The sequence below is a fragment of the Falco peregrinus genome, chromosome 5 (assembly GCF_023634155.1).
Source record: "Falco peregrinus isolate bFalPer1 chromosome 5, bFalPer1.pri, whole genome shotgun sequence".
Taxonomy (NCBI): Eukaryota; Metazoa; Chordata; class Aves; order Falconiformes; family Falconidae; genus Falco; species Falco peregrinus.
The window spans coordinates 101,179,886-101,192,424 of NC_073725.1; the positions used below are offsets into that span (position 1 = coordinate 101,179,886).

Consider the following 12,539-nt stretch of genomic DNA (forward strand, 5'->3'; position numbering starts at 1 on the left):
TCAGAGCAGCCAGTTTTATTGGGAGCAATAATATCTACAGAAACCGGTATTATTTTTAAGATATTAGTAAAATTTCATCACCAAACAGCAAAACTTGGTGGTCGGGTAACGTATAAATCTCTTTTGGTTATTGCAATAGGGCGAGTGCTGTTCTCTGTAAGGCTCTGATAACACAAGCAACAGTAACTCAGGCACTCCGATAAATCTAGTTTGTTAGCTGCTGTGAAGTCCACTCCTGATGTAAGTAAGCACTGGGGGGGGTTGTGTCAGCTGCAGTCAGTCAATAAAGAGCACACACGGGATTGTACAGGAAGGCTGGACACAACATTCAGTTTTTTATTAACCAAAAGTGAAGCTGAACCCCAGAGTGGTTTAATTTGTTAAAACCGTATGTTTATATGGCAGGTATTTTTCTTTCCTGTTCAACACTACAGTGCAAGAACCAAACTTCGCAGCTGTTCATCCTTTGAGAATCAAGTACTAAATGTAAAATGAATTAAAATAAGGGTCCCTCAATGAATCAATTAAAAAAAACCATTTAACTAAAAAGAACAGACCAATTTTAAGAACTATCTTATATTAAATTCTCCCAAGTGAAAGACCTTTAAAAGCACTTGGAGCCTTGAGGTAGCAACTTTATGCAGAATTTAATTCCCCTTCTGCCCCACAAAGCAGAGGAAAATTAGTAGCGCATTATTAGCTCCAGCCAGCTAAGCGGAGTTGAGTGTTCTCCTGTGAGGTTAGTGACTTTCTCTTGCATCTTGAAATAGCAGTGTAGTGCTGCAGACTGCCAGGAGGAAATCCACAAGGAAGGCCTCTTGAAATAAAATACATGGTTTGAAAAAAGTGGAAATAATCAGCAATAAGCATAACAACAAAAATTATCTGGAGTGAAAAAAATCAAATTGTTTGTATTTTGGCAAGACTGTTTTTACAAATACATGTCAGTAACACGCGTCTGCTTTCAGCCAACAGAAAAAAAAGGATGGAAGTGACATTCAAAGGGGTTTCGGATTTTTGCCCTCTGCAAAATTGCACTTTGTTTTTAAAAGTTCTGTTTAAAAGTTTTAAGTTTTGCACTTTTGCTCCTAAAAAGACAACACATTTGCCCTTTTTTTGTTCTTTTACATTGTGAAACCTGTGCTGTGACATTAAACAGAAATACCATATATGCCAGGATATTTGACCACTGAAAGCTCCTCTCACTGACTTCACAACAATCACAAGCAGGGAATCACAAACAAGAGACTTTTCTTCCTCTGTCTCAAAGACACTGTCCTCTTTGCCCACTTTGCTGCTGAGTTCTTTTATTAAAAACTAGATCTCTCTCTACTGCCAATTTCAGAGACTCCACAGCAGGTTTACTGAACACTGAGGAGTAACAACAAAAACCTTGGGCTCGTTCTCCACAACAACTGCAATGAACAGTCCTAGCGAAAAGGAATGACCCGGGACAAAGGCGCAGGCAGACCTTTACAAACAGGCGCCTCGCATCACTCCCGGCCGTGGTGTCGCCACTTACAGGCTTTTTGATTTTGCTCATTGCTGGTCCTCTAATCAGATACCTGGCAATGTCGAGTATCTTACTACAAGCTTCTCTCACTGTCTTCATGCTCATAAATTGTACGGAACAGGTTAGTTAAACCAGACCAAACTAATCAGGCACATTGCAAATTATAGCTTTTAAACGGACGAGCCTTCTTTTACAGGCTCATTCTTTTTCAGCTCAAGGTCAGGTTGCCTCCCTACACCACAGAAGGATGCCACACGGATCCTGGAGGCAGGATGGCATTGCCCAGTCTGCCTTTGCTTCAGGGAGTCTAGAGAAAGGTAAAACTTCACAAGTTTATTCTTGCTTGTATGGGATCCCAATCTTTTGATTTTATGTTGTCATCCTTTCCTTTGACTTCTAGAAGCCATCAAATCCTCCCTTCCAGGCAGAATTACCTTAATAATCTAACATCAGCCTTGCCTCGTTTTTTGGTTAAGCTTCAGAGCAATTGTTGTTCACATATGCTGAGGTATAGAATCCTGTCCTGCAGAGCATTCAAAGGCTGTAAGAACCAGAATCCATCTGTAAGGCCACCCAACCTGCCAGGCTCCTCTGGATAAAGGAGAGGATATTCTGCCTGAGAGCAACAAAGGCCAGCTGATGATAACTCACAGCAAGTTTCTCTTTAGTTCACATGACAGTTTAGGCAGCACAGAAACTCATACTGGTATGGAGACCAGTTTATGTCTGGTTCACAGGACAGTCCCGAGCTGGCTTCAGAAAGACTCGTCTTGGAGCCCAAAGTATCTTAAAAGTTTTCAATACAAGGACCTGATGAGTGTGGGGGTTTTTTCCATTTTCTTGGGTTGTGTTTGTTGGTTTGGTTTTGAGTTTGCTTTTAATTTTTTGGTTGGTGTTTGTTTGGGTTTTTTTTAATTCTGTGATCAAAAGAATGATTTTGTCTTTGGTGTTAAACCTTGGAAGCATGAATGAGAAGTAGGTGCTGCTTCTTCAGCTGCAATTTACAACAAAAAAACAGCCCCGTAAATTAAGGGAAATTCACTGTTCTAAAACACATGCAGTTAGAACAGCCACTAGACATCACAACCAGGACTTTAATAATATGGAAACACCTAGTTCAGTGGTGTCCATTACAAATCATTTGCATTTATATAAAAATATTACTCCAATTACAGTAACTGGACAACAGCCATTCAAACTTATCAAGTTTCCATCTTACTTATATTGCAGGAACTGGGAGGAGCTCATCCATTTAGGGAAAAAAACATGTCCAGAAGTCCACTCAGAGTTGCAGCTAGGCATCTCGTGCCTCAGAGACATGTCCACTGTGATAACTAGAAGCAGGAATTCAACATTAGCATCCTTCTAGTCTTGCTCACATGGCCATGAATAAAAAGAGCAGGTTCTGTTATACTAGCATCCACAATTAGAATTTTAAAACCCCATAAAACACCAGTAAGTTTTGCATGAGCTGCAAAGAATGCAAATTCAAAGGGTCAACTAGCTTTATTACCTACAAATTCAATGCCTTAATATAAATATTCTGTTTGTACACCATAAAAATGTCCTTCTTATGGTCTGATTCTTCTTTAGATAATACTCTGATAAAATCTCAGCAGTATGCCAATTAAAGTCATTAAAGCTATAGAAATAGAATCTACCTAATAAATGCTGCAAATTTAACAGTTATTTTAGATAAACATCATTAGCTTAGTTATCACCTAAACCAGAAGACTCCTCAAACACACCAACTGCGTAGTTAGCAAAGACATTTGCTTTACAAAGCCAAATGTTGCCAACTTTTGAAAAGTTTAGCAAATCAACGTGGTATTTGGAAGCATCCAAGTGTCTAATGAAGTTAGAATACTGTGAAATGTTAGGACTGGAGGGAGCTCCTGTAAACAAGTACAGAAGTAGTCTTCATTTAAATTACAAAACATTCACCTCCTTAAAAAGCTTTAAAACTGACCCAGTCAACAACAGTGCCCTGGGAAATCTAGCAGTATAAAGGATCTCTGTAAGCAAGAGAAGGTCATATATTGTGATCTCGCCACAATAGAATGTACTCAGTGTGAGGAACAAGGAGCAAATTTGGGGAGATGACAATTATGACACCTTCAGGCCATGTGATCTGAACCACTGCACTTTTTTTGGGCAGCATAGAGTAAAACAATTTTCTTTGCTGCTCAGAAAATACTTAAAACACAGTAATGCTTCATCTTCTGCATTTTGTTGCTAAGCAGACTCTCCCATGTCCCCAGCTTGGTTTACTTGAAGAGCTATAGTACCTGCCACTTGCAGCAGGTGGAAGAAAACTTCAGTGCCACCTTATTAATTGGCTCCATTGATATTTTAACTTCAAACCCAGATGCTGCGATTAAAAGCAAATTTGACACTGTATATGGAAAGCATCAGATGAAGGTAATAAGCCTATAAAAGACTCATATTCCACGGGTTGCCTCTGCAGAACAGGCAACCTCCCACTACAGAGTCTGATCTGAAAATTTATCCCAATAGTAACACCAGAAGGAAGGAGGCTTCTATATCTTGCACACTTTGGGTTTCGTATCAGGCACTTGAACTGTTGGACAGATGCCATTCTGAACCAAGTAAGTGAACATAGGGTTAGAATCATCTTTAATCTAGGTCTAATAATGAAGTATCAGCAGCAAAGTGGAGGCAGGGAGTGAGCAATCCATCTGTGCTGAGACTTGTTTATGGTTTCTAAAATGCCCAAGAAGACAGCAGCAGTAACTGTTCTGTAGTGTCCATTTTCCTTGTGAGTTGTGTTGCTGACAGGAGGCTTTTCTGTGTCTTGAACTAAGGCGGCATTCAGGTACCCTGTGCCTAATTCCCTGGATCCAACAGGTCCATGCTAGAGCCAAACATTGCCACCAGCTGCTCCTCATAATGTGTTATATTCCTCTTCATAATGTCCATGCAGGGTCCAAGCAACCTCTCAAATGCTTGCACATCCATGACTGCAAAGGAACAGAGGTGAAAACAAGATAATTTTTCAAAAAAGACACCACATGCCAATTTATTTTTTGAACTCGGAACACAAACCTCCAGTCCAAGCCATTCAGGTTTCAGGCTTCAACAGAAACCAGAGAAGCAGAAATAATTTCTGATTTCCCTCTGTACTTTTATTTGGAGAAACAAGGTTAATGAAATATACACCTGACTTTTCAAGGATAAACACAGAAGCCAAATATACAACACACTGGCCTCAAAAGATCACCTGAAAGCTGCATGTAACAAGCTGCAAACAAAGTGATGCCACTTGCCCCTTCAAAAAGTACAGGTCACACAAGCAGAAAAAACAGAAACCGCTGGAAGGAAGCACTGGTGCTTCTCAAACTTCAATGTGGAGATCCACACTGGCCCATGCTCCTAGCTTCTTGTGGCTGACTGCCAGTTACCAAAAGGCTGCTAAGTTTTGGAATAGCTGCTCGCTTGGGCATGGTCCACAAAACAAGCAAAGACCAGAAAAGGTTAACTAGAAACACCAAATCATCTGCTTACCTAAACATTTGACCTCCCCGACAGCATAGGCAGAGGCTGCTCTGGGTTTGTTGGTAACAAGTGCAAGCTCTCCAAAATACTGCCCTCTGTGACACCGGGCAATCTCTACTTCTTGGTTAGCTTCTTTACTCGTCATAGTCTGTTGAACAGTATATTTTAATTATTTGCATACAGTTCTGTCTTTGTATGAGGCTGCAGTTAATCCCATACATCTTACAGATCAGTAATAGCTCATTGGTTTAGGGCTTTTAAACTACCAATTCCCAAGTCATGCTCTGCACTGGTAGAACACTAACAGAATGCTCAATTAAAAGTCTGATAAGAAAAGTATATGCCAGCCCACATTGTTTTGAGATTTTACTGTTACAGCTTTGGGAACAGCTATTACATTAGTCTAACACAGGTTCCATCATGCACAACATGTTGTTCCCTAAGGCTGCTTCAGACTGTACAGAAATCCATTCAAGTGCTAACATCTAGTATGTCACTGGAGATAACAGACCCCAGGTTTTGTAAGCTGCAGTTTTCTATAATCCTAGAAGATAAGTTTCATCTCCACCCTTAAGGCCAGGGAGACTATATCAGCTTAGTTTGCAGAGGAGCAGATACAAGCAGAAGATATTCCAACTTTAATAAAGTGACTTCTGGCTACTTCAGAACAGGTATGGAGATTTACAACCTACATCACTTGAGTGACAATGATAAATATAATGAAGTAACATCTTAAAATAAGTCAGTCTTTTTCACGCCACTGGAAAATCAAATCAGGGATTGACCTAAAGCCTACTCATCCAATTTGAACTCACCTTGCTTTTAATCAAGATTTTTACTTCACCAGATTCTACAATGTAAAAACAATCTGCTTTATCGCCCTGTGAAGAGGAAAAGGTAAAACAAATTTTTTTTTTAGTTTACTGTAATAGCATATATTAATGGCATTAAAGCATTCGCTCTGAAGTAGGCCTTGTGCAGAAACCTACTAGAATTGACAAACACTCAAATTCTTAACATTAAAAAGTGACTGGTTAGGTAATACACCAGAGGAACCACAGGGGAAGGAACTATTCATACAAACCATTCAGCAAGAGGGCAGGTGGAAAGGAAAAAGCAAGAAATTTGATAATATATAGCAAAATCACTTAAGTGCAAATCTTCTGATCCTCATGGAAGTATCCAGTACTTAGTAAAACTCCAACTTAGTGATTGCATTTCTAGATGTCAGTAGGAAGAAAGATCCATTAAACTAAGTATGAGCTCCGTCAATCTGGGGTAAAATAGTGGGAGATCAGCAGAACCCACAATAGCTGTATTGGAGAAGCATGAACACAGAAAGTTAGAGGAGGACAGTTAACAGAAAACCGAAGTCCACAATGTAAGCCACCTACATGAGGAACGATGCAATGGCTGTGTAAATGAAATGAGACAGGTTAAGGAATAAAGCACTCAATAGCAACATGCCATTAAAGGAAAATAAGTCACATTGGGCAAGCGGGAGAAAATAAAAATTGTTAGCAAATTCATATCAAGTTCTAGAAAGATATCACAAGGTGTTGTTGAATAACTGAGTGTGCAACAGAAAATTTTAGTTTAGTCAAATTCAGCTGTTTCCATGAAAAAGTCACTGTGAAGGTGACCAAGCACTGGCACAGGTTGCCAAGAGAGGTTCTGAAGTCTCCATCCTTTGGGATATTCAAAAGCTGTGTGGGTACAGTCCTGGGCAACTGGCTCTAGGTGGCCCTGCCTGAGCAGGGGGTTGGACAAGATGACCTCCAGAGGTCCCTTCTAATCTCAACCATTCTGTGATTCCGTGACAGTTTATAGAACCTTTTTCACATCTAACTAAACTGCATCAGGTTGCAGACCTTCAACAGATCGTAGTTGACATCTGCTCTGGAAAGCTTCACCAGAACTTAATATTTTGAAAGTTTTAGCTGTGACAGAGAAGGACTTTCCTTCTCTATACCAACCCCCACGGCGGGGCTTGGTATAGGACTGGAAGTCAGAGTGGAGAGCTGGCACATGTCTCCTGCTATGAAACAGAAGCAAAGGGATTAAAGGCTTCAGGGAGACAGATGCTGGATAGGGAACTGATAAGGGAATGGGAACAGCTCAGCAAAAAAACCCAAAAACAACTGTGAAACAATGTGAGGAGAGAGATAAATCTGACATCAAGTCAGGTGGGCAAGGAGACTATGAATGTGACAGGAAGAATGGAGAGAGATGATTACAACTTGAGTATGAAATGTGGGCTGGGAGAAGATGATGCAAGATGTAAACATGGAATTACACAAGAAATTAGGCCCCTAGTTAGGCTTCCTGGGGATGGTCATACACCATTCAGCACAAAGCTTTTCATTCACTGTTACCATCTATCACAACATGAACTAATACTTTCTTCAGAAGTGCGCTGAGTGTAAGTAGTGAAACAGCACTTACTTTTTTAAAAGAGTGAAAACAAACTTAGTGGAAGACATCCTCAAAAACTGTTAGTGCCTGCTGGTGTTACAAGTGCTTTAAAGCATACTGCTTAACTGAAGGGTCAAATGCCAGAAAGGTAATTAAAATGTAAAGTTATTCACAACAGAAAAGAGGTTCACGATATTGATGCAACTGCTGTAATACAAGAGCTATCACGTCTTTTCCAAGCATAACATTTCATCATTCTTTAGCAGTGTATGACCATCACCCAGACCTATCCAGACTATTAATCCTCCTTTTAAGGGTAATTACATCCTTGTCCTTAATTCAGTTATTACAAAAGATTAAAACCAAATGTGTAATTGGATCAACGATTGCGTGGGTTCCTAGTTTTGAGAGTGATTCATAAGCTTTGATTTTTGCTGAGAGTTCAGTTCTCAGGGGCTTAAGCAACAAGATTTTCAACTTAGAAATCTGAGGGTATTTTTGGAGAAAAGTAATCTGGCAGTATTTGGTTATCAGCAAACTAAGGTTGCCTGCATTCAGAGTTATCTGACATTCAAGGTAATTAAGAATAATTATTCAAGACATTATCAAGGAGTCATATTCTGTTTATAAAACAAAACAATGGTTGTGATTAAAAGCCTGCCATTTCAGGTAAGGGTAAGCCAAGGACTTTCTTGCATGAATGTCTACTTGAACTAGAGCACTTTTGCAACAAACAAAGCAACCCCAAGCTAAACGTGATGCAAAATTTCCAGTGTTTCATCAGTAACAGTGTTCCAAAATGTTATTTTGTCACATCTAAAAAAATCTCACGAGCTTGTCCAGCTTCCTATTCCACCACACTGGCCTTAATCTATTACAGCAGACAAAACATACATCAACAACCAAAGGCTGTCAATTGAAGCTAGACCACACCATTGACATACTCTTCCAAAAAGTATTAGGAAAACCAGTGGTTTTAATTAGCCCTGATAGTTTCTTAGAATAATTAGCTGAATTGGGTTCAACTAGCAAAACATTCCCAATAACTTCATTTACTTTCACCCAAATCATACTCCTGTTGAATTGTTTTGGTTTTGTTGTTTAGTCAGACCCAGCAATTAGAGATGCCTTTACTACATGCTTGTGACTCCTTGTTTAATCTGCTCATAGATGACTGAATAGCTGGGGCTTTCATGGAAGATTACATAGACAGACATTTAATTTCAGCTTCTTAAAGCATACTCCTTCTTGAAATCTTGCAAAGACCATTTATAAAAAACCAAACAAATGAGAGAAGAAAAACCCAGAAGATAAAATAATAGAATAAATTTGTAGCAACAGGTGTACTGGCCATTCCCCAAACATTCAAGAAGTGCTTAAATAAATTGGAAGTATTGAAAGAATAAGTGCCAAGTTGTTCCAAGTAATAGGATTCTATAAGTCAATTCCAAACAGGAAAAAAGAAGCAGAGAAAGGAGAATGACAAAGAGTAATTTAGACTTCAAGTACCTGAGAAATTATACGTTCCCCATCTTGATACACTTTCTCTCCTATAACATCCACTATCTTCATTCGCTCTGATGCCTGGAACAAAGAGGAAAATCAATCATAATCACCTGTTATAGTACATCTTTGGTAAACTCTGTAGCCCTGAAATGAAGTGGCACTCACTGGACACACAGACATGCACTATCTGGGTACTGAAAAACAACCCCTACAATGACATTGATATACTGCACCACAGCTTTCAAGACTACCATATCAATTTGGAAAGCAAATTGTCTAGTATCCCATCTGTGTGCTTTTCTTACCCCCAAAGGTAACAAATAACATATTTGGCTGGTTTAAAGTAAAGGGGCAAGAAGAAAAAAAAAAAAAAAAGCGAGAGAGAGAAAAAAGACTTCCTCTATGATTCAGTTGAAATTGGAAGAAAACACTCAGGAAAAGGTCATAAAACTTCCTAAGAACAAACTTCAATGAGAAACACCATCAACATGTTTTCAAAATATTTTAGTCACCATACACTTGAATATGGGAGGGTGTGGGGTGGAGGGTGAGTGAGTGTCCTAGAACTCAGGAAGAAGTGGAGAGAGGAAGGGGACACGAAAAGGGTGCCGGCTCTAAACTGTAAGGAGGCACCGCAACAGCGTGCAGAGCAGCAAGGGCAAGAGGTACTACTCTGACATGCAATGAAGCATGCCTGAGCTCAAAAACAGGAAGGGAGACAGAACAGTTGAATTTCCCTCCAGTGTTTCCCATTGCCCATCTGGAATATCATAAAACAATGTTATTGTTTCAGAGCAGTGTAAAAAAGATATTAAGGAAAAAAACCCTACAGTTCAAATTAATATCTCAACAGATGATTTAGTTGTAATCCATTTGTTCCACAAATGCACCTTAATGTAGCCTATGTTTGAGAAACTTCTGATCCATGCATGATTCAACTGCAGTGTGTCATGCAAAAAGCCATCCACTGCTAATGAGTTATTTTTCTGTATCTTTAAATATTTATGAGTCATTTTTGTGCTCAAAAACAGTCAAATTGATGGAACTAGTTTAAGCCAGGCTGTGAGAAAGAGAAGGTGTTGTGCAATTTACCCCCTCTCCACAGCTACCAACATATGTCCAAAACAATATATATTAGAAGTTGCTGTTCACACCTAATTATAATTTGCAATTTTTAAATCTTCTCTCAAAGGGATTAAATGGTCTTCTCAAATACTAAAGATTAATGCTGAAAAATATTCTTATGATGAGAAAACAAAGAAAAGCTAAGTTATGGTGTAAGGCAAAGACAGACACATACTAATTTCAAATCTGCTTGGTACAGCTCCAAAAGCCCTCTGAAGATGCAGGCAGAATCAATAGCTTAGAAATGACAATTTACACATTGTTCCTAAAGTCATGCACCACGCATCAACATGACATCTGTCATTTTGTTCCCAGGTAGCAGTGCTTTCCCCTTTGTCTATTCTTAGTTTACCTCCTGAATACCAGTTAAAGTTAAAGCAAGGCCTACTATGGCCCACATCTTTGTCTCAAATGCAAAATCATCCACGGCTGATAAAGGCCAAATATCTCAGTGATTGTATCATGACTTCAATATTACACCCTCAACTGAAACCACAGCCCTGAGCTCCAATTTTCAGTGTAATACCTGTTTTCTGACATATTTATAGATTTTTGTTTGGTTGTTTTTGAGTGTTGTTTTTTTTTTTTTTTTTTTTTAATCTTTACACAGATCGAGGTAAAAGTCAGCAATTCATTTACTGTGAATAAAGGATACGAGGGGGGAAACAAGCGCACAACTTCAACAATTCGAATTAAGTTGTACAGTAGTAAATCTGATACCAAAGCAGCTCTTAACATTTTGTTCTAAGTAAAAACGACACAGATTTCTGATATAGCAGAAACACTGACTGTGGAGCTAATGCTAATGCAAGAATTTGATGCAGATGTCTCTGAGAGGCTTTACCTCCAAGGATTTAAGAAGGGGCACAGACTCAATAAATAATTCATATGTCTTCCTCTTCTTTGCATTGTTTTTCAATATAATTCTTCTGAATGTCACTCGATCCTGCAAGAAACAGCACAGAGAAATATATTATTTCTCCTCACTAAAATGCTCCCGGTTTAACGAACTGACAAACATGAACTAGCAGCATTTGCAACAAGCATTAGGTTTGAGAAGCCAGCTGTTAAAATGAGACCTTATCCATCACAACAGTAACAGCTTTTGTGAGAGCACTTGCTGCAATAACAAATTGAAAAATGGGGAGCTGTAAGACCTGGTTCTTCTCAGATAAGCATTTAAGAATTCCATTTTTTCTACCTTGTATTGTTTTTCACACTTGAGCTTTTGGGTTTTGCTTGGCTGCTTGTTAACATATCTTTCATGCTTCCACATACAATGAAGAACTTACAATCTTCTTGCTGAAGCCACTGGAAATTGGTACTTTCAATACTTATTTAAGGCAACTGCAGGACAAAGGCTGGATTGGAGTCTACTCGAGTCACAGATTTCAAAAGCAAGTTGGAGATTCACACTGCTCTCCAACAGATCAGGCACAGAGCATCACACCAGCTGGATTCACCCCTCCACCTGCCAGGATCCAGAGCACTGGCTTTTTGCAGCGACTACTTCTCAAATGCCAACTGTCCACGCATACCATCAGCACCTTCCCGATGATAAAACCTTTTTGTTTGGTTTTGAAGCCTAAATACCGGGGGTGCCCTGAGGCGCGGGCTCCGCAGCTGCGGGGGGACACCACATGCCCAGCACGGCCCCCCGCTCCCCCGGCAGACATGTTGGGCAGCTCCTGCCCAGAACCCCAGCAAAATGCGGGTTATTTCCACATGGGGAAGGCAGGGCTCTGCTGCCAGCCATCTGCGATGAGAAAAGCCAAGGGAGCTGCAAGGGAGCAGCAGGCTCGGGGGAAGGGGACAGGCGCTCCCGCCAGGTGGTTTTGCGGGTGCTGGCGTTGCAGCACTGCCCACGTCCCTGCCAGGAGCAGGAGCACGAACAGGGTGGGAGCTGCAGTTTACCTTACACGGGGTGTAAAAAATCCAAACCAAAAGGTCAGAGGAAAAGAGTAGAAATTTGGTTAGGAAAACGGTACCCCTAAAAAAATAATCTTTAAAGCTTACATATACCATCATTAGCAGAAACACCCAAAGTCCTGAGAGACATCCCCTCTGTGTCTCACTTTCTGAAAGCATCAACTGATAGCTCAGCAGTGGCATTCCGAGGTGAAGAGGTATTTTCAAGTAACAGCACGGCTTTATGGGCTGCAGGCTGCAAATACTTGTAACAAAACAATGGCTGATAGAGGTGACACCAGGAGAATATAAAAGTTGGAGGTGAAAGATGAAGGGAAGAATGATACTAGAGTCATCCAAGGGAGAGCAGGAGATGATACAACAATCCCTCATGCTTTATTTTTTTAAAGAAATCCTTCAGTAGTAGAAGTCTCTTCAAATTACATCTGGAGAAGCAGAAAGGTGCAGAAATGATCAGGGGAATTGCAAAAGCATAAAAAATTCAGAATTCATTTGTTTGAGAGTATCAGTGAGGGAGGAGAAGTAGCAAGACATT

General features: G+C 39.9%; 1 protein-coding gene across 1 annotated transcript in view; it reads right to left on the bottom strand.

Annotated features, from left to right (window-relative positions):
* PRKAR2A (protein kinase cAMP-dependent type II regulatory subunit alpha) overlaps nt 1–12,539 on the bottom strand; it is a 68,988-nt gene continuing 56,449 nt past the window's right edge. Inside the window, exons 7-11 of the mRNA XM_055804530.1 lie at nt 10,920–11,021; nt 8,954–9,028; nt 5,845–5,910; nt 5,039–5,177; nt 1–4,494 (exon numbers count right to left, since the gene is read on the bottom strand). Coding sequence (XP_055660505.1) covers nt 4,361–4,494; nt 5,039–5,177; nt 5,845–5,910; nt 8,954–9,028; nt 10,920–11,021 — 516 coding nt within the window. The 3' untranslated portion in view covers nt 1–4,360. The remainder of the gene's footprint in view (nt 4,495–5,038; nt 5,178–5,844; nt 5,911–8,953; nt 9,029–10,919; nt 11,022–12,539) is intronic.